Below are 23,670 nucleotides of genomic sequence, written 5' to 3'. Positions count from 1 at the left end.
AGCTGTGCTGCGGGGGCTCCGCCGCCCCACTCAGATAATACTACTGTCCCCTGCCACAGGCCAAGTTTAAACTGGCCCTGCACAGCTTCTGCTGGCAACCACTGTGTTTTGAAACCAGGGGAACAGAAGAGGAGAGAAAGGTGAGAGTTATGGAGGGAGAACATTATGGAAAAGAGCCCGTCTCTGGTGAGAGGTGGAAAACCTTGTGTCTGTCATCACGTTTCGAGTTCATCAGAGGAGAAAAACATTTACATGATAATGTGAAAGCCATAAAGAACAAAATATATGAAAAAAAACATTAGATTAGCACATAAATATCGGTATCATATCAGCTATTAATATTATGTTTTTTATTGCTATGAGAGGATATTTAATTGTACATACTAATTTCTTTGATTTTTAAATTCACATCTATCATGCTCACTTGTTAATCATAAAAAAAAAAATAATTTAACAACACTGTTAAATGTAATTTTTTTCATTCTGAATATTATAATTGTTGTGATGCCCAAATTCACTTGTAGCAGTTAAGACAATTAATTTTAGTATTTTATTTTTCATTTATTTTTGCAGCTTTTCTGTATCAGCCAGAATCAGATAAAAATGCAGAGCGATTAACTAACCCCCAAATACAGAGTGCATAAACTTTAATGTTGCCTCGTAGCACATTTTAAAGTTATTATAATGATTTTTTTCTTTTCATCAAGCATATCATCAGATGGCTGCTTGTGAACTCATACATTTAAGGTGCTCTTGCCTAGCTGTGTTTCACATAGTTTTTACAACTCTACTTTTATCTCTAAATTGCTTTTACAGTTTGGGAGTCTGGCAGAAAAACACAGCATGTGCATTGTGAGTAACAAATGAGACGTTGATGACTGATTTACAGCGTGAGAAATAAACCAATCGGCAGTCTTGTAAGGACACCTCAGCCAATAGGAAGACAGCAATCGTACATTCCTGATGACAGCCAGCACATATCTCACATGGTTTTGCATGTTGGGATCAACTGCAAGTCTGAGCACTTTCCGGTTAGGGTAATATTTTAGCCGTAGTCTATTAAAACCATAGCTCTTAAGAGGGATCTGTTTGTGGAAGAGGTTAACAATCAGTTTAATTAGGAGCAGCGGCTGGGGCGCACGCATGAACTCTCCCGGTCTGACACTCACCGCTCTACAGGGAATTCACCATGTCAGACGTCCACCGTTTGAGTGTGTGTGAGTGTAGAGAAGAAAAAGAGACAGAGAATTAAAGGATGAAAGGAAAACAGAGGGCATGTGAGTGAGGAGGAGCAACAAAGTAAGAAAGGAAGGGAGGACAGACCTTATCAGCAAAGTTTGTCCATTCAGGATTTCCTTCCAAACAAAAGAGAAAGGAAACTCCAACTCTGAAACGTGTTATGTGGCTATAAATCTGTCAAGAGCACTTGTTAAGGTCATTGCATTTTTATGCTTTTTTCAACAACTTCTAAAACAGGTGATATATATCTTATTTAATACAATGAAAGACACAAATCCAGATGAGTATATAAATTACACTTTTTTTCAATAACTATAGGTAAAAATGTGTTAACTTAAAGACTACCGGATCAATCATTTAAAAATACTTTCAATGATGCAATCAAATAAAGGTCAATAATTTCCTTTAAAATAATAATAATAATAATAGTGGTGGAATCACATGCTAATGCTATGATACTTCAAAATATGTCATGGTACTAAAACGCATGTACAATGGCATTTACATTGTACTCCACGGTACTTTTTAAGAATACTATAGTATATGTCCAAAAAATAAAATAAATACAAATACTACGCAAATAATAATATTAACACTGTGGTAATAATTATAGTACTTTTTGTAAGTAGTAACATGCACTAAAAAAAACCCTAAAATGTGCTTCATGTGATAACATCTAAATTGACTGATTTTATCCAAACATAAAATATATAAAAAATATTATCTAACATCACTGAATCAACCTAAATACAATAGGTCACACAAACAAAACTAAATTAAAAAGGTCAATTTTGTTGTCTCCAATGCACTGTGAACTAACATGAACACACAATAAAGAATCGCATTTTTATCCAAGATTAACAAAGATTAATAAATGCTGTAAAAAGTTGATGTTAGTTGATGTTCGCTAACGCATTAACAAATGTTAACAAATGGGACCTTATTGTAAAGTGTTACCTTAATATTTAAAAGAACTTACATACCATGTAAATGATATAATAGGCTCTGAATATGGTAATCACCATCTGATACCATCAAAGTACCACGGAACCAACACAGTACATTCTGATAAAGGAAACCAAATGCCTAATGCACTGAAATGCCTTTCATCTCAAACATAGTAAATAAGTGTTGCAAATGCAGAGAAAAGGATGTAAATAGTACAAAACAAGCAGTGGCAACAATCCAACATCTCCCAGCGCAGTGGTATGAGTGTGTGAGTCGGGTAGGATCTGGAAAGTGTAGGGGTATGCGCCACGTGGGCTGTATTTTGAAGGCAGACGGTGTGAGGCTCATTAAAGCTGCATGGATCTGAGTTCTGGCAGAGGTGACAGACAGGTGGATAGGATTACCAGTGAGCCCGGGCTCAGAAACACGCATGCTCGGCCGCCTGTCAGCACGGGGATCGACACACACACCCTTCACGCCTTTTTAAATAATTAACAGCCAAAGATTAGTCCGTCAGCCTCGGGGCCAAAAGGTCCATTGATTTCTCACAGATGCATTTTTAATGAGCGCATCTCAGTGAGGCAGCGTCCGTGAAGAGAGGCTTCCTTGTCCACAACAGCACAAGAAACACCAGCAGCTTTGCGAGAGGCTTGTGGTAAAAACACAAACAAAGCCTGTAAGTGCCTCTCTAATGTCTCGCACTTAAGTTCTTCTACACAAAGGCTTGAAGGGAAAGGCCTCAGGGGTGACCTTAAAAGAACCTATGGCAAAATGCTATTTAATCCGGCCCGAGCGTTTCCTTTAATTGGTCTTGTGCGACCATCCATAAAGCTGTTGTGCCGGCGGCATATTTCCTAATCAGCTTTTATGAACTGTAAACATCTCAGCACCAGTGTCTTTAAAGCATTAGAAGACTTTTAATTAAATTTGTATCACATTTGGTAGTTGTGACAGACACACTAAGAAAGTGATCACTGCATCTGTGGACAAGCGCGGCTTTTCGGATTTCGACTAAGAAAAAAAAAGGAACCCAAATTGGTTCACCTTTGGCATCACTATGAAAAGCCGCTTTTAGAACCTCTATTTTTAAGTGTGTACTATATGTTGAACATGATCAAATGAGCTCAAAGGTAGCTCACCCAAAAATTAAAATTGTATTATCATTTACTCACCCTCAAGTCTCTTTTTTTTCTTTTGGCATGCATTGACATTTATTGTATGGACATTTTTCAAAATATCTTCTTCTGTGTTTCACAGAAGAACAAAAGTCATAAAGGTTTAGACAGAAAGACAGAAATTTCACTGTTCTTTTAATGCCTGTTTTGAACATTCAAAGCAATGTTCCGAATGAACACGCTTTTTTAAAAGTGGCCTTACAAAGGTGACATGGGGAGAGGTTATGGGTATAGGCCTCTGACAGGCACGGACAGCTTTGACTAGAATAACAGAAATAAATACATAGTTTAATAGTGGTTATAAATGGAACGGATATGGTGCAGTGCGGTATGGTTTTATTTTACATTCTTATGGGTATAGGGAGGCTATGCATACCTTAAATCCAGAGAAACAAGAGGGAGTTGTTGAAAGACCAATTCAAACATTTTAAACTGATGAGCGTGTCTGAAATAATACTGCTACAGAAATAAAATTGAAAGTTTAAACCTGAGCCATGTTTCATTCAAGAGAGACTGTTTTTCTTGCTGTCTGCGGTGTAATATTTCAAGGGTTCATTTTTCCTTGAGATGTGTGAGAGAGAAACAGGGAAATCAATACAAACAGGATAAGAAAGCCAGGCCCGAGCATAAATTATGCAGCCCGTCATTTCTGTTTTCACATCAGAGAGAAGAGGAGAATGCCTGGAGCCAAGGCCAGCGCTCAAAACATCAGGAAAGAAGGGAGGAGGGGAAGGTGGGGGTGGGGGGGGTGCACAAACACATAGAGAAAAAAACCCAAGTCATCATTTTCTCTATTTGAGGTATTGAGTTACACACATCTGATTCTATTTTACCAACGCTCATTGCTGGCAAACTGGGCTACACCAAACTGAGTTTGAGAGGAGACGGAACGCAGGAGTGAACGAACAGAGACGGAGAGGAGTACAAAATCAATAATTGTTTTAAGTGCAGCCCCTCACTTACATTAATAGCAGCAGGACTGCTGTAAAGGTTTTGAATTATGGTATAATAATTCAATAACGTTTTCAAGGAGCATGAGCAACAAAAAAAACAGAATTTTATACCAAACTGTCTTGCAGAATTCTGATGCATTTTAATTATATACAAAAAAATTTTTTATCAATACATATATACACAATAATATTGTAAATTATATGAATCAATATTCAGCATCATTGTAATTGGCATGCAAAGACAAAGGAACAAGGAAAGTTATTCTCTGTAGCTTTGTAATAGGCCTGCTTGCCCGTGAATCTCAACATTTAATCTACTTTTGACATTAGGGGCAAAAGAGGCCAAATGCGACCACATCTTACTGATTAATGAACCAAAGTGCACATAGTCACAACACAGCAAAACTGAATTAGCAATGACTGAGAGAACATTGCATCACAAAACATGTAGCAATTATACAAAACAAAACTTTTTTTTAATCTACATTTTATATTAGAAATGCTTTAGTAATGTTTTCCATTATGTTACTGGTCAGTAAGCTATCACTGTATCAGCTGTAAGGGCTGTAAATCGAAGTTTATGATCAAATTCTGCCAGAAAAAATATAATTAAATAAAAAGTGACATCAAACAGAAATAGTGGACTCTATTTTATCTATCTAGTCTATAATGTTATAATAAACAGAAAAAAATATAATCTGAATGAAAGTAACAGTTGTCTCATCTATTCTTAGAAATATTATGGATAGCTAAATCTATCTCAAAACAGCCCTGAAGACATGAGATACAAATAAAGAGATAAACAAGCCTCCCCATGTTATCAAACCAGCCCAAAAAAAAAAAAACGGGTATGAAACAAATGAATCTAATTCAAAACTGTTACATACATTTAAAAAATATATTAATAATAAAAATAGGCGGAAAAAAATAAAACAGGCGAGGGAATCTATATAACATGCAGTCTCAGGGAGACTGTAAATTAGACACGTCCGAGTTCATCTGCACCCGCGAGACGCGTTTCTGATGATAATTAAAAGAAGCCGAGAGGCACTTTATGTTTAAGAATTTATTCATTATTTGTAGTCCTAATAATACAGCGAATTAAATAGCAACAAGTCTGTATAACACGATATGGATCATAAATGTTCTCTGCAGTCTCCTGGCGCTCATTACATATGAGGAAGTATTTTGAACATAGATTTTGGTGACGGCGTGACAGTTCCGGATGTTTAATCACGTTAATGTATTTAAGTATTGAGTTGGCAGCACTGATGCGGGGTCAGTAGTCATTGGCCGGTGCTGTGAGGTGCGTGTACTCACTATCTCTGAGCGGCCGTCACGACACGCGTTCTGGAAGCGCGCCTGCCTCTCCTCGTGCGGCCGATCGCGGAAACCCGTGTATTTAATCTGTAAACAGGGATGAAAGAGTCACAAAAGATAGAGTCTTGTTATAAAGGAGCTTCATTAGAGTACACTGTAAAAATGTTTTACGCATTAATAACAACATCTTTATGTTCTTCTATTTAACTTGACACAATATTTTCCGTTCTTTATGCTTTTTATGGTAGCTTATGTTTTGTTTAAATTTCAATGTGATTTCTTTAGTTCATCAGAGTTTGAATTTAAAGTGGTCAGAAGAGTGTAATGAACTGATTCTTGCATTTTGTGACTTTGATGCCACTTTGATTTCAGCTAATATTAGTATGTGGCCTGAGGTGAAGTAATTTGAGATTAAAGCCGAATAATGAACATAAATGCAAGCTATCGGAAAATATGTTGAAAAAAATAACAAAATGCGCACGTTTGAAAAGCAAATTGCTTGATATTGTTTTAAATTTGGATGTTAAGCAAGCATATTTTCGTTACTGTACTAGAGTTAAAAGGTGAGGTGCAAAGGTGCGTCTTTTAAGTCTACGCTGCATCTATATTTTTGTTGATACATGCTTGCGATATATAACTATAATTTAGTTATTTCCGTGAATGGAGGGTTAAAAACTTTTCTCAGCAGGAGCATTAGCGGTCGTTACACAGAGCTGTTAAAGAAAGAGGCGATGACACGCTTGTTTTCATGTCACACGAGAAGTGCAACTTTGTTTCCGCCACTTTATCAAATGTCTCTCGGATGAATCGAGCTCACCTCGCACTCGCGACTGAGTTTCCTGAAGAACTCCTCGTTCTCGAACTTGCTCCTCTGATCCGGGACCACCCGAGGCATATTGAACGCGATTTGATCAATTTTGTTAATTTGTATTTGTCTAAACTTGCAAAGAGAGTGACGCGTTGCCTTGAAACTCGCAAGTCCCGCTCTTATTTCCTTCCGTCTTTTCTCTTCTTCTAATGATGGAGTATGATGCAGTGAGCTTTGTGTTCTTTAAAATGTAAAAGCTCACTCGGATTTCGCCTCTTGTGGGGTCCGTGAGTTGTACTGCTCTAGATTTGGCAGTAATCTGCAGTTGGCTTGTTGTTCTTCCTCACTCTCGCGCGTGTGATCTCCGACTGCTGACAACAGACGCTCGCTCGCGCTACTTTATCCGTCGCATGAGCTGCATGGCTCACAGTTACTTCCTGGCTCCTCGGAGTCCGACTTATGACTGTACACCCAAAATACTCCCCCCATTCACAATTCTCTCCACTATGGACCGTGTGTGCGCAGGCGTTAAATACACCACAACTTCACTGCGCGAGATGCTTGGTATTGTTCTTTCTCGTAGTCTTAATAGGAACAGAGGTTAAAGTTGTTACCTGTGATAGAGATTGTGCAGATTGGTGTTTATAAACACGTTAGCGAATTTCTTAGAAACAAAATGACTTGCTCCCATCAGAGAGGATGTTCACATTGTTATAGATATGAACCACAAAATGTAAAATATTACAGGCCTATACTTTTAATCAGGCACATGCACAGGTAGGGCTCAACCTGTGCAGAGCACATGCCCTTTTTGCCCTTACACTCCGAAGTGCCCTTTTTTTGGTGATGGTGTTTTCTTTTCCTTCAATAAATTAATGATATTGGTCACCCTTTACATCTGTCTGTCTGCTTTACAAATATTTAGCTAATGAAAGGTATTAAAAAGAGCTCGTGACTACATCTTGTTGGATCCGCTCAAACTGTCAGTAAACCTCATAACTCCACCCCCTCTATCTTATACACTTAATTTATTAACATTTAATCATATTATATGGTCGCATGGCTAATTCATGTTTACGCTGTTAATATGCATGTATTCTAGCTAGCTAATTTTTTTTATCTAGTATTCTATACTCTCTGCTCGTCTTCAAATGTATAAACGTAGTAAAACATGGTTTTACTACAGTAATGTTGTTGTAACCAAAAACATTTTACAGAATCAAATCACTGTGAAATCTTTATATTTTATCATGCATAATGTAATACATTATATATATTACATAACTTTATTGAACTTTGTGTCATAATGTATGCATATATATATATATATACTTTCAGTTTCAGCACATGCCCCTCAAAAGGCCTGTGCACGGCCCTGCTTTTAATCTTGTTATTACCTAAATCAATTTTGAGACATCCACATCAGTTTGTAATCCGCCCAAGATAAACAAACGTGCACAAAAGAGAAATAACTGTCTTTATAGAGAGACGGATGGACAGACGGACGGATGGATGGACGGACGGACAGATAGATAGATAGATAGATCGATAGATCGATAGATAGATAGATTGATAGATTGATAGATGGATGGATGGATGAATGGATGGATAGATATGAACTAATTTCTATAATGATTTTAGTATGTTCTTGAGAAGATGAGTGAATTACAACATCTGTGGTAAATATTTGGGTGTTGAGACATATCTTTCTTTATTGTGCATGTTTTGAAGTTGCAACTTCCCTTAGGACAGAGGGGGAGGTAGAGAAAAGACAGCGAGAATGGGGACGTGAATGCAGTACCAGAAACATCCAAAGGCCTTCAAGCCCTGTCAGATCTAGCAGACAGACTGCATCACTTTTGTGCGGCTTACCACAGCTATCGTGTGCGACTTTCAAATGTTATAAGTGCTTCAACTGTCAGAATGTTGCTGCATGCATGATACTACGGTTAAAAGTAGATAGCTGATGAGTAAAGACTTTTCTATCTTCACTGCATTTGTAGCTTGTTCATTTTGAATTCAGCCTGGGTTATATACTTCTTACATTGTTCATTTCTTTGTTATTAAACACACCCATCTGTTTCTGGCTGTCACATTAAAGACGATAGTTATGTGTTCTCAGCAATTGTGGAAAATCTGTCAGATGGAAATATATTGGTATAATCGCCACCTAATTTAATTCAAATTTAATTGTATTGCCAGTGCACATAAAAAAAAAAACATATCTACAAAAACCATTTGCACTAAATTAAAATTGTAAAGCAAGTGTACAGTGTGTGTGTGTGTGTGTAAAGACCCATGTAAAAGCTTACATTACCCAAGCAATTATTAGTTTAGCACCCATTAGCGGTAACTGGGTGCACATATTCCCTCGGCCCACTAATGTATGTTCTCATATTAACACTCCTGTTGTGTAGTAGACCTGCATTAGTGCCATTAGAGTTGAACAACATTGTATAAAATGTTTTGCAAATTTTGACAAGGCTCATAAATTATAAGAGATTACAGTATGCGATGGGATTTTGTGCCCTGTATATGACTCCTTGCAGACTGCATGTGATGAGTTTTAGCTTGTCTCTGTTTTTCTCTCGTCCTCTTTCTCATGCATCAGATTGAGATCTGCGGTGAGTTAATGTGTTAAAAGGCTGTGCTTTGGGCAAATGGGGCGTGTGAGTGCTTTAATAGCACCACATAACACTCATTAATTAATGAAATATTCTGTGGTTATCGTCTGAGACCCATTTTGACAGAGTGCTTGCAGTCTAGAAGCTAGGTGTCTGTTCCAATAGGTTTCAACTGAATGGACACAGAAGGTTTTACCCCTAAATATCCACTCAGGGGTCACCCGAAAACTTTGTTATAGAGTCTTCCTGCGATGTCTGTGCGAACTATAAGAGGAAAAAGTTTTGTTTGTGTAGTTCTCAGCAGTTTTGCACCTCACTGTTTCTAAATTGTTTGCTGCGCACAGCTGCGCTGAAAGAATGCATAAACAACAGATCAAGAAATCCCCAGATTTTATACGTCTTCAACCCATGCAGTATTGCAAGTGATGTGTTGATTTGAGATTGCAAGTAGGGTAATCTTTTTGTTCAGGTATGATATTAAATATTAAATTGCATCAGGCAAACACGTCAGAAACATAATAGCTCTGCTGACTATACAACTTTGGCTTTGTTGGTGTGTGTGTCTGCACACTGAATGAAGCTCAGGTGCTGTCGAGATAATGATGTGATTTAAAAGCCTACCAGCCATTTAGTGAAGAATCTAAACATAGCTCTGGAAGTCTGACACACACACACCCACACACGTTCTGCTAGCGGAAAAAAAGAGATAACAATAAATAAAAACATGACCTTATAAACCATGTAAGAGGTCTGGGATGTAGCTGACATTTAGCTGATTGTTATCATGAAAAGAAGCTCTGGACATCACAAAAACACTTGCTCAATCTGTCTGTCTGTCTGTCTGTCTGTCTATCTATCTATCTATCTATCTGTCTGTCTGTATGTATCTTTATCTGATAGTCAGTGATTCTTGAGACATTTGTTTTAAAAATTAAAATTGGATTTCTCAGTTTTTCTTCAGAATTATGACGTACAGGTGCATCTCAATAAATTAGAATGCCGTGGAAAAATTTGTTGAGATAGTGAATTGGTGGGTTTTTGTTAAATGTGAGCCAAAATCATCACAATTAAAAGAACCAAAGACTTAAACTACTTCAGTCTGTGTGCATTGAATTTATTTAATACACGAGTTTCACAATTTGAGTTGAATTGCTGAAATAAATGAACTTTTCCACGACATTCTAATTTATTGAGATGCACCTGTACATGATCACTCACTAACCCTAAAATACTAGCTTACTGCAGATTCAAAAATATAGCCTATCTAATAAACAAGAAATCAAAATATAAATGTATCTTTAAAAGAAAAAATATTACTTTGTCCTGAAAGAAGGAAGATGTCTATTTTAAAAAGATACATCTTTTATTAGGTTTAGCAGCTGTGTTCCTAGTTTTTTTGTCAACACCATTAGTTATGTAAAAATACATACTGTAATTAGATCGTATCAAGTCAGTCACCCTCCTGAAGATTCTTTTTCCATGTTTCATATGAGGTCACACAGGCTCTGGTGAGTAGTTTTCGTATTTTTGTCTTATAGATTTGTAGGTTTCACTTTATTTTAAGGTGTCCTTGTTACAGTGTAATTATACATTTAAGTACTGAGAAATATTAATTAACTATAGGCCTACATGTAGCCTACTTACTATATGGTTAGGGTTAGGACTGGTTTATATAACCCCTATAGGGTTACTTGCATGTAATTATGCATAATTAGTTATTATTATAATAGTAAGTACATGTAACGTGTAACAAGGACACCGTCAAATAAAGTGTTACCGATTTGTATTTTATAATTTATTGTTATTGACGTTATTATTATTATTATTATGTTTTCATTTTATGTAATTAGTTATGTAAATAAATAAAAAATATTTGATTTTCTGTCAATGACAGCTCCATCACAAATATATCCAAAATTACAATAACACTTTATTATAGGGACCAGTTCTCACTATTAACTTGTTGCTTATTAGCATGCCTATTATTAAAGTGCCCCTATTATGGGTAATGAAAGGTTCGTTTTTTAGTTTTGGGAGTCCCCAATAACAGGTTGACATGCATGCAAGGTCAAAAAACACTTTCATTTTCTTATAATATGCATTTATTTTTACCTTGCTTGCTCAACGACTCCCAAACGATTCGCTCAAGGATTCATTTTTCTAAACCCCTCCATTGCGTGACGCTAATCTGCGGTGATTGATCCGATTGGTCTCATTTTCATTTCATCATGCCTGTAATGCCTGATAAAGCAGTGTTTGTGAGCGCAGTGCTGCTTTGTGTGTACAGCGTTACCGGGGAAACCGCTATTTTTACCGCTCCAAAAGCGGCACCTAGTGGCAAAGAATGAATTTGCATTTTCATTCAGACCAACGCGAAAAGACCAACAAGTAGGCGGGCATATGCTAATGTTTCATGTTGACGTCAAACATGAAACAGCTTGGGATTCGTTTTAAAAACGACTCGTTTCAATAATTCAGAGTCGACTCTTTCATTTGAGAGACAATAACTTTATACACGGTGCACTTTCAGATTTAAAACTTTGCAGGATGTTTTCATTAACTTAGAGCTGTGTTACACACTGCATGAAAGGTACTTCTCAAAAATCCATAATAGGGGCACTTTAACATATTTGCTATTTATTAGTACTTATAAAGCACATATTCTGCATGAACATATTCTACACTACATCCCTAATCCTACCCAATACATAAACTTAACATCTACCTTACTAACTAATAAGCAGCAAATAGGAGTTTATTGAGGCAAAAGTCGTAGTTAATGGGTTGTTTATAGCGAGAATTGGACCTTCAAATAAAGTGTGACCAAAATTACATATAGGCCTAAATAATATTTTAAAATATAAATAGGCTAGCTACTATTTTTGCATCAGATGGTGTTGACCCATAGATAAGGATAAACTTGCTCCCAAGGTGATAAACTTTGAACATGTTGAAGATAAATAAAAAAATAATTAATTGATACTGTAGACATAAATGTCTATTTGTTAGTCTTTTTTGTTCCAGCAGTTTACTCAAGAATCAGTGTTGTCTATCTGTGTGAGTTCGCGTCTGCGTGCTGTATTTACACACACACACACACACACACACACACACTAGGCTGCTCTCAGAAGGCGACGTCAGTGACTGAGAATCAGCAGCAGTTTGAGCGCCTGAGATGATTAACGCTGTTACCGAATCTCCACGGCTCTCCCGGTTCTCACGCGCACTGCGCGTAAACGGCGCTAGACGCGGGTGACAGTTGTCGCTGCTGGACTCGTGCCCTGAGGAAACCGAAGGGGGTGCCGCAAGGTCAGACGGCTAGACCTCCCGAGTTTGGCACTGGTGTCCGTCAGTCAGTCAGCCTGCCCGACTCAGGCGAATCGCTCATTGAGACAAAGCAAAATAACTACAGTTGAAAACACTCTCAGATTTCAGGCGAGAGTATGTTTCCCGCCTGAAATATGACCGTCTGTTCTTCAGTGTTATTATTCGCGAGTCGCCAACGGTGTGAGAGCCTATGTGAGGCTCGGTTTATTTCAGAGTGGACATAAAATCTTACTTTACGTCACGTTTGCTGTCTAAAAGAGGCCAAATGTTTATGTCATCTGACATTTACAGAAAACTAACCCCATCCGCAAGCATTTTGACGTGCTTTTTTATAGTGACTTGTGACTTCTGCATTCACACGTAGGGCTTCCTTTTATAATCAGGTATGTTTGGGAGAGAAAATATATGAGAAAATAAAATGTCACTGTGACTGACTGTCGGTGAGGTCGAGTTGATGGACTAGTTCAGTTCCGGATCTGTCCACCAGAGGACGGGCTTGATCGCGTGTTTTCTTCTATTGCTCATTGTGTTTTCTATCATTGTATTATTTTCATATACACAACCAAACTAATAAAATCTATCTATCTATCTATCTGTCATGAAACAAAAATATCACACTGTTGTTCTGGCCAACAAATGTTGTAATTAATAAACTATATAAATGTAAACAATGTACAGTCTCTAGAGGAAACACATTTGTGTAACTAGCCTTTTGACTTATACGGAACCTCATAATTACTAGATAATTATTAGATAAATCCTATGTGATGAGTTTGTAACTCTCTATTTATCTATGTAGCTACTCTTTTCAAGGGCGTACTTCAAGGATTACGGTGTTTGCATCCTGATTACAGAGTCCAGAGGTTTTTCCAGAAGTGTCACTGCGAGAAGAACAGGTAAATCGCACCGAACAGACGGCATCATTCCAGAAGTGATGAGATACAGGAGTAAACGATGCAGTTTCCATGGCAACAGCGGCTTTGGGGTCTTGACCTTTGTGACAGAAATTTAATCAGCATTTTGTGCTGGCCATCTCATTACTCACCATCACCACACACACATACACCACTTCCTTTTTATCTTACACGCTCTCACTCTCATTAGCACAATGTCCATTATTATACAGAAGGTTGTCAGCTTGATGCATAATGTGTTTGGAACAGAATAATTTGAATTACTGCTTTGTGCCCGTGCAGAGACTGAATGGTTTTATGCAGTGTGAAATAACAAATTCATACTATAAAATTTGTGAGAAAATACATAAAACTAGCAGTGATGAAAGCATTAGGTATTGCATGCTGAGGAAATCTGCACCCGGCCGTCTCCTAGCAACAGGCAGATGATGGTGCTGCACTATAAATAACTTGTGTGTGTGTGTGTGTGTGTGTGTATGTTTGTGGAAAAATAGCTGATAGGGACAAGGTCCTGGGATTGAATTTTAGGGCATACCAAGACACTACACTGACTCATTGTGTGGTTACAAAATTCTTCAACATCACAGTGAGCTATACTGTCAACTATAAGCGATACTCAGATAATGTGACCAAATAGAATCCAGTAATTTTATATTACAATTTCATTGTCCATTTAGCAGTTCTGCAGTAGGCCTTTTGGTGGACCTCGTGCACCTGGCACAATCTAAACCTACTGAGTTGAGCAGAGCTTTCAACTGTTTAGATGGTTGTTATTCCTGTGGAAGGCAAACGAAAAAAAAAAAGAAAAAAGAAAAAAAAAGGAAGCTATACCTGTCACGCCAGAAGAGCGGGAAGGACATTTTCCCTTCTTTCCATTGTGGCCCACCTTTCATCATCTCTGGTCACTTCATCGGTTTCTGTCTCTTTCTGTTGCCTTATTGCCATCAATTTAAGGCAAATTGTTTGATACTGTTCAAATGCTAGGGGTCAGTAAGATTTTTTTTAAAGAAATGTCTACATTTATTCAGCAATGATACATTAAGTTGAGTAAAGGGAAACAGTAAAGACACTTATGTAACAAAATATTTCTGTTTTAAACGAATGTCGTTCTTTTGAACTTTGTATTCATCAAAGAATCCTGGAAAAAATGTATCAGGGTTTCCACATAAATATTAAGCAGCACAACTGTTTTAAATATTAATAATTAGAAATGTTTCTTCAGCACCAAATAAGCATATTAGAATGATAATGTGACACTGAAAACTGGAGAAATGATGCTGAACATTCAGCTTTACCATCACAGGAATAAATTACATTTTAAAATGTATTAAAATAGAAACCATTTACATTTGTAATAATATTTCAGAATATTGCCATTTTTACTATATCTTGCCTTGAGCATAAGCGACTTCCTTCAAAAAATATTAAAAACTATCCCCAAATTTCAACGGTAGTATATATTTATATATATAATTGGTGTCACTGAGGCAGTCTTTCTTCACTGTAGCTATATAAAGCCTTTGCGTTGAGTTGGGTGTACCTAATTACCTCTGCAGTTTCGCATCATAGTCTGCATTGCATCCTGCTATCTTAACACACACAAACTCTTCCTCTCATTTTCTCTCCCTCTCTTTCCATATGTGAAGCTCTCATTGCAATTATCATCCAATCAGACTGGCACAAAGTGGCGCTTCCTCTTTTGAAGCTGTGGTAGAGTGACTGAGCATCTCCTTCTTCTCTCTCCAGAACCGTCTGAAGACACACTTAAGAGGCACAGAGACATTGGGATTCTAGCACACTACCTCCATGTCCCCTATATTGCATACTAAGATGTTGACAGTAAATATAGCACACTTTGGTGACTAGGTTGCAGTACTTTATGTTGAATTGAAACAGATCACCTTACATTTAATCATGTGAATACTGTCTGTCCTTTTAGTATTGGATTAATGGTGGATAAGTTTACCTTAACGCATCTTTTCGTTCATACGCTAACTGATCTCTGATGGTATCTGTATCGTCTCATTGGAGGCCTCATTCATTTGAGCAATCGGTGAAATACATAAACGACAATGCAGTTTAGCAATGGAATGAATAACAATCAAAAGCGAAAAGCTCCAGGTTGTAGTCATGAAAACTGTGGCTTTTAATGTAAACACTACATTCGATTGGTTTTCCAGCACGAACATCCCACATGAAAGAACAACCATTCACTAAAGAAGAGGGAGAAAAAGCAGCACAAAAGCATTCACTTGGAGAGAAAAAGAAAGGATTAAAAAAAGAAGGGAAGGAGAATCAAAACCAATGGTGGTGTAGGTATTTTTACATTTTTTTTTTGTTCTCTTTTTCTTTGAATTTCAAACTGAGAAGGCAGAGAGGGAGGAGAGATACATTTTTCCAAATCTACGTGTGATAGGTGAGAGCTGTGCTTTTCTATGCAGACCTGGAAGGTGTTTGAGTACAATTCTCAAAAAACCAAGAGAAAGCGCATGAATCTGTACAGCCGTGCACAGCCCCGCCCTCTCCGGCACCGGGGGCGGAGCCGTGCCACCAAAAAGTGGTTCGTTCAAAAAAATCTAACAAATAAAAAATCAATACATATACTGTAATTCAGGCTAAGTAAAGACATTGCAATGCAGGGCGAACAGGCAAAAAGAATCGGTACAGTTCATCAACATCAACATGGGTAAGTCAGTAAGAACGGTTCAAGAGTGGATCACAGGAACCCTTCCAAAATTATTTTTTTTTTAAAAAAGGGGGAGAGAGGGGAAAAAAAGTTCTGTAGCTACAAAGCACAAGAAATATACCTTTAATAATATTACAGAATAATCATTGATATTGGTATTGTTATCATCATCGTCGTTTGTTATTATTGTCATCCTTTTTTTTTTCTTTTTTTTATCAATTATTTCTAAGATTCTAGAACTGGAGGATCTACAGCTTTCTACAAAGACTGACAGCCCAATGACCTTCGTCTGCAAGCCTCCACATCATTTCCCTGAGCCCCACATCTAGCCGCCCACCCCCTAAACCCCGCCCACATGATGCCCATTCTTTTTGCTCTGTCTGTCTTTTCCGTTTTTTCCTCTTTTTTTGTTCTTTTTATTTAGTGTTTTATTCTTTATTTTCGCACCATTAGCTATGTGAAGCAGTTAGCTGTTTCTTTATACAAAGGCTGAGGGGTCATGCTATCAGTGACGGGGACTCCAATACCCAGCCAACTAAAACAGGAAGAAACCTAGGGAAAAGAAGGAATGAAAAGGGAAGGGTGACAACGGACGAGAGGTAGAAGAATGGACGAGGTGTAGTAAGTACAAAGGAAGTGTGTGGGACAGATGATCAATAAATAAATTAATAAATTAATCAACAACAATACAAAAGTAAAAGTTCCTTACAAGACAAATGTTAATAAGTTCTCATAACAGTGACCTAGTGTTTCTAGTACTATTCCCAGACACGTCATTCTCAGAAGGTTGGCACTGATATGACACTTGCAATCATCGTACTGGTTCGACAGGCCCCGGGGTCGCAAGCCAAGCGGCCCGGGCCCTTCCCAGAGAGCTGACCTACGGAAGTGACGGGGATGGGTAGAGACGAAATGTAAGAAAAGCCTGGGTGTTTCCATTCTCTACGATATCGAACGGTACTACAGTGATTCAAAATCCGAAACAAGGACACGCTACAACTGACTTGAACCGTAGTGCTCAAGACTAGCATAACCATGGATTTAGCTATCGTCACATTATCGTCAAAGTAAATTCATGTAGCCAGGCAAACATGTACAGGTCATCCCTCCTGACTGATATTCGTGTAATAAATATACATACAATGACATAAAACATAAAAAAATAGTAAAAGAAAGACATATATCACAAAAAAAAATGAGGGTTGTTTAGTTAAAACAATAAAGACACAATGGAAAACGGGGAGAATGAGACGTACGACAGCAAAGAAAAACAAAAACAACACTAAAAAGGTCCCAACTTTGTTCTAAAACCATAAAGGCTGGGTTTCTATAAGAAATCAGTTCTGTTGGCAGCTCTTTGAAAGACAAACTAAAAACATTTCATATATATATATAATATATTTATATATTTGTATATGCCTATTTTAAAATTATCATTATTATTATTTACCAACTTGCATTTTCAATAATAATCATTTCCAAAGAAGTGAATCGAGAGGGAAGGGGCGGGCCTCAGTACAAGCCGCAGCCTCGCAGGTTGTTGGCGATGATGATGTCGGTCACGGCATCGAACACCACCTGGATGTTTCCTGTATCCGTGGCACAGGTCATGTGACAGTAGATCTCCTTATTAGGCGAGCGGTTCTTGCTTTCAAATTGTGCTTGGATGTAAGCAGCTGCATCGTCATAGGTGTTTGGACCTACCGAGGGAGACAGAGATCAAATGAGTATGTGAGATCTGATATTATGCCAAAAATAAAAATGACATAAAAGTGGCACTCTGATTCACAAATGTCTCTTCTCTTCCGTTCTCTAATAGCCATGCATTCTTTAACTTGGCTCCTTATGAAGCAAAAGTCCCATTGAGAAGCTGCTGTATCTTGGTTATGTATGAGACCATTTAGATCAAAATTATTTGAACACTTTTGAACATTTTAAGTCCCACTTAAAATGTCTAAGTTTCATTTCATTAGGAAAAAAAAAATCAAAACAAGATCTAATACTAGGCAATGCTTTTCTCAGATGTCCTAAGTAACCACAGATGGACTTTATCATATTATGGACATAAACAATATTGAACAATATATCAAGATGCTGAGATATTGCATTTATCAACTTATAATTACATTTATTGCTTAACTTGAGTTAATTATAATTAATTGACAAATTTAATTACATATACTTACATATACAAGTACTGTGTTTTCGAACAATATATTAAGATGTTAATTATACTGTTTAATAATTTAACCATTTACTTATTCATTTATAATTAGGTTAATTAATTATACAAGTTCATTATAATCAATTTGCACATTTTATTTAATTACATACACTTTAATTGTCAAAATGCTACTGTATTAAGTTTGAACAAAATATCAAGATGCTGCGATATTGTAAACTGTTTAATAATTTATGTATTAGTTTATACATATACTATACTTGTCTAAGTACTTTTGTCTTAATTCTGAACAATATATCAAGATGTGGAGACAGCTTTATTAATGTTAACATTGTAATTGTCAAAATATTTTTGTCTCAGATTTGCACAATATATTGAGATACTTAATTGTGATTTCAGTGTCCAAATGCTTTTTGTGGCCACTGTATGTGAAAAGCAACACTGAGGGTGCTGCTGAACAGGAACGGGTCTAACGGAGGCAGTGAATTGTATTCTGCCGTGAAGAGAGTTTGACAGACCTGCAGACATCCCTCGGAGTCTGTGCCCACCTTTTACCCATGACTGCACACGCAAGATTCAGCTACTGCTCCATCCTTTACCTCCCATGTTACAGTACCTTCCAAATGTAGTCTAGAGTTCATACTGTGAATCCAAACTAATGGGTTTTTGACATCACTAAGCCTGACCTGACCAATCACAAACATCCTTCTGTTCTAATGCAATGGTGTTACCAGAGTTAAAACCTGTACATTTTTACAAGCTTTTTAACAACAGGAAGCATTCTTACCTGTGTATTCAGGGAAACAGATACTCAGGGCAGATTTCTTGATCTTTTCAGCGAATAGGTCTTTCTTGTTGAGGAAGAGAATGATGGAAGTGTCAATGAAGAATTTGTTGTTACAGATGGAATCGAACAGCATAAGAGACTCGTGCATGCGATTCTGCAAGAGGAGAAGAAACCAGAATGGAGGATAGACAGAGAAAAAGAGGCAGACAGAAAAACCAGAAACGTTTAGTGGAGAAATACATACAGCAACAGTCAAGGTAAGCAACTACAGTAGCTGAAGCCCACAAAAAGCAAAGAAAGAAGCTACTGTTTCAACCTACATAAGTTTGGTGAAATTATTCATATCTGCTCAATCCAATAGTGATGATTCACCACAAAGATTCTAATTATACAGAGATTCTGTGTTTACTTGCAGAAGATGCAGGACTCGAAAATGAATGCCACACACCGGATTTCACAAGTACTTTATTCATTCATGTCATATAAATAGACATCCATTGTTCAATAAATAATCACAGCAGTGAGACACACATACAAACAATAATTACAGCAGTTTGACAAAAACAAACAAACAAAAAGTGATGGACGGTGAGATTACAGTAATATGTGTGATGGGAGAGCATGTCTGCCGGGTCCTTCTGTATTTAATCAGAATCAAATATGAATTAAACACTACAATGAAACTCACAATTTCAAATTTCAGCACAATCTCAAGTAAATTATGCTACATTAGCAAAATGTACCGCTTGAACTTATCACATTAGTCAGTCTGATGAAAGGAGTCTGGATACATCACCAACAGTTAGTTGTACTGCAGCTACAAGCCAGGGAACAAATTGGCTTTTGCCCCTCAGCAACGGACAGACTCAATTACCCTCGAGTTTCTTTACCTTGGCCACTGACCTAATTACACATGTGTCTGAGCTGACACTGACGTGCATTAGCCAGCCATCTCGTTACTCGTCATTATTTAAAATCATAATCCAAATTTTATGGCCCATCAAACTGGGACTACGGTCAAAGGAGTTTACTAAAAATGATACTGCTTTCCCTTTACACTCTTTATTAGAATGAAAGTCACTATGCGGCTACATATACACTCTCTAAATGTATGAAAACTGACCATCAATGGACCTGAACAATGGCTGAAAGGTGCTTAGTACTGACACTGGCCTTATAATAACATAACTGTTCATAGTTGGCACAATTCAGCATGTTTTACATCAAGCAAACCTTCAGATAGTATGTGTTTTGGCTTTTGGTTTATGAAAGTAATCACTGTCTTTTGGCTGTCTGAAGCGAACGATTGAATTCAATCATATTTCTCATAGATTAACAGTACGTTTAAACAGAAAAAAATATTTTCCCTTAATATTTTACTTTAGTCAGGGTGCATATGTGACCCTGGATCACAAAACCAGTCATAAGGGCCAATTTTTTTAAATTGAGATGTATACATCACCTAAAGGCTGAATAAATGAGCTTTCCATTGATGTATGGTTTGTAATGATAGGACAATATTTGGCAGAGATACAACTATTTGGATATTTGGAATCTGAGGATGCAAAACAATCAAAATACTGAGAAAATCGCCTTTAAAGTTCTCCAAAGGAAGTTCTTAGCAATGCATATTACTAATCAAAAATTACATTTTGAGATATTTACAGAAGGAAATTTACAAAATATCTTCATGGAACATGATCTTTACTTAATATCCTAATGATTTTTGGAATAAAAGAAAAATCGATAATTTTGACCCATACAGTGTATTTTTGGCTATTGCTACAAATATACCCGTGCTACTTATGACTGGTTTTATGGTCCAAGGTCACATATTATGAAGCTTGAACCTCTCAAAGACAGTCAAAGCAAAAGGTTAAGGGAGTCTCATTAAAATAAATACTCCACAGGGTCTTTCAGATAATTTAGTCATGCTGTGCTTCTGCTGCCAAATTATAATTTGTGTTGCACAAGATTAAAAATACTTTTCATCAGACATTAAAAAACGAAAGGCAAAAATCATTTAAAAGTCAACCTCTCTGAAAGTCACGGTATAATTCACACATTGACTAAAGTGATCCTATGGAGAGGTGAATATTAAGAAGCACTGTGTACACATATAGCAGCAAACATCCAAAGCATATATGGCACTGTGAATTACTGTCAATTACAGATCTGTATTTTCACATACACAGAGACGCAAAGCAGGCCAGGGTCTGAGTTCAATGCAATGCACGTGTCTGCCTACTTCAGATAAAGCAACAGCTCATCAGACCAAAGAGTCTTTTCAGCTCCGGTCCATTCAGTACCTGTTACATTCAGTCTCACCCCTAGATATGCCTAGGTGTACTGCACTACTGCATAATGTGACCAGCAATCAAGCAGGATAGTATAACATAGACTGAACTACAAACAAAACAGCAGACAATGTGTGGTCTGGTGAGACAGCTCTGAGATTCTATTACTGAATATGAAGCATATTACTCCAGTTGTTGCATATGTGCATGTGATTCTTATGTGTGTGTGTGTGTGTACCATTCAAAAGTTTGGGGTCAGTATCTTTTTTTTAAAGAATTAATACTTCAATTCAGCAATGATGCATTAAATTGATCAGTAAAGACTATTACATTGTTACAAAAATTTCAAATAACTGCTGTTATTAACTTTCTATTCATCAAAGAATCCTGAAAAATGAGTCACAGTTTCCATAAAAATATTAAGCTGCACAACTGTTTTGAACATTGACAATAATAATAATAAAACAATATTTCTTAAGCACCACATCAGCATATTAGAATGATTTCCGAAGGATCATGTGACACTGAAGAATGGAGTAATGAATGATGAAATGTACTGTAGCATTTCCATCACAGGAATATAATGCATTTTAAATATATTAAAATAGAAACATATACCATATATAAATATATATAAATATGAATATTAATGTCTTTTCTGATCATATAAAAGATGCAGCTGTGTTAAAAAAAATCTTGCTGACCCCAAACTTTAATGTACAGTATATATATATAGAGATGCATCAGATATGTATGTGGTACAAATCTAGTTATTATCTCTTTCTATGTAGTTATAATCAGCTTTGTCTGTTCTCAAAATGCAATAAGCTAAAAACAGTTAAGACAGCTTTTGAATCTTTGGAATGTTCTGGGTGTCTGGTTTAAAAGGTCCAAAATCCAATTTTGAGGAGTAACACGTCCTGTTGTTTTTTGGGATGCTAAGAGGCTAACATTTTTGTGGTTTGGCTCAGGGCATCGGACATTTGCACTCTCTTCTAAATGCCAAGTAAATGTCAAGCCTAGTGTTTCATCAACACTCTGAGATTGCTGCCAACTCAGAACACATGTAATATGAGCCAGCTTGTGAATATTCACTGAAATTCATATCCCATTATGCATTCATTTGAAAATAATACATGTGTATAGAACATCATTATAGTGCCACTTACATAGTCATGGGAATTTAAAATATTGCCACATAGCCTTGAATCTGGAATTATTTATCTTCATACTGTGTAATAAGGACAAAAGAATATGTCAGACTTTACTATTAATTAAGCTCAGTAAAGTAGTGGAAGTTTGGCACCAATTTTTACTTTAAAATATCTCCTGACCTCTCTCTAACACACCAGGAAGGTGTCAGCAAGGACATTCAAAGCACATTCCTGTATTTGTAACAATGTACCAAAATCAATAGTTGAGTTCAGACCTTTGGTTTAAATTTAGCACATAAATTAAAGAACAGCTCTGTGAGAACTATCGCCAGATTTGAGTTAGTTCTCACCTTATAAAAGGCCATCAAATGACCTGACAGACACAAGTGGAGACATTTAAAAGTATAAAACAAAGACAAAATGTCATATCTGATAACAGTTGACAGTGTATTCTGGGGTTGTGTAAGAGCTGGGCCTCACTGTGGGTTAGTAAAGGCCACAGAAGCGCAGGTTGTTAGCGATGATGACATCGGTGACAGCGTCGAAGACAAACTGAATGTTGTTTGTGTCTGTAGCACAGGTGATGTGTGAGTAGACCTCCTTGTCGACTGACTTGTTCTTAATCTCGTACTGGGACTGAATGTAGTCCACCGCTTCCATGAACATGTCTGAACCTGCAGCACAGGATGAGTAAATAAGAAGAAGTAAATAAAAGAAAACAGCGAGGGAGGCAAAAAATTGTGATAAAAAAAAGGCCATTTTTTAAAATAAAATAAAATTTGCAAAGGGGAGCAAAAAAAGAATAAAAACAATGGTGGTAAATGTAAATTGGAAACTGAACACTAAAACGAAAAACTAAAAACAAAAACAAAAAAAACAACAGCATGCACATATATGATTTTTTTTTACAAAGTAATAAAATCATTTACTACTAACATAGAGATTATATATATATTCAAAGATATATTATTATATATATATTTGAATATATATTCAAAGGCATCAAAACTTCAGACACCAGAAGAAAAATACTGAGCAAAAGTATTTATTTTTGCAAAAAAAATGTTTGTAGATAAGTTTTTCCTTCAGGCAGCGAAAATTTATTCAGGCAACTTTTCCCTGACAACAGTTACTCAGCACATTCTCAGGAAAGATCTTTCTGTCTCTCAGACTTATTTGTGATTGTTTGTGCAGCCTGTCTTCCATATATCATTCAGTATAACAGGTGAGGAAATGTTTAAGAGCAGCTATGGAGA

At 36.8% G+C, this 23,670-nt stretch overlaps 1 protein-coding gene across 2 annotated transcripts in view; it reads right to left on the bottom strand.

The window, feature by feature from the left end:
• Window positions 1–17,433: 17,433 nt before the first annotated feature.
• LOC107660763 (guanine nucleotide-binding protein G(o) subunit alpha) overlaps window positions 17,434–23,670 on the bottom strand; it is a 121,597-nt gene continuing 115,360 nt past the window's right edge. The window contains exons 7-8 of one of the 2 annotated variants that reach the window (XM_016450179.1): window positions 18,964–19,117; window positions 17,434–17,694 (exon numbers count right to left, since the gene is read on the bottom strand). In XM_016450179.1, coding sequence (XP_016305665.1) covers window positions 17,507–17,694; window positions 18,964–19,117 — 342 coding nt within the window. In that variant the 3' untranslated portion in view covers window positions 17,434–17,506. Of the gene's footprint in view, window positions 17,695–18,963; window positions 19,118–21,981; window positions 23,089–23,670 lie in introns of those variants that run through there. The other variant, XM_016450180.1, reaches the window with a different exon arrangement.

Source organism: Sinocyclocheilus anshuiensis, unplaced genomic scaffold (assembly GCF_001515605.1).
Source record: "Sinocyclocheilus anshuiensis isolate Anshui unplaced genomic scaffold, SAMN03320099.WGS_v1.1 scaffold2481, whole genome shotgun sequence".
Classification (NCBI taxonomy): Eukaryota; Metazoa; Chordata; class Actinopteri; order Cypriniformes; family Cyprinidae; genus Sinocyclocheilus; species Sinocyclocheilus anshuiensis.
This window is presented reverse-complemented; position numbering and strand designations above follow the sequence as displayed.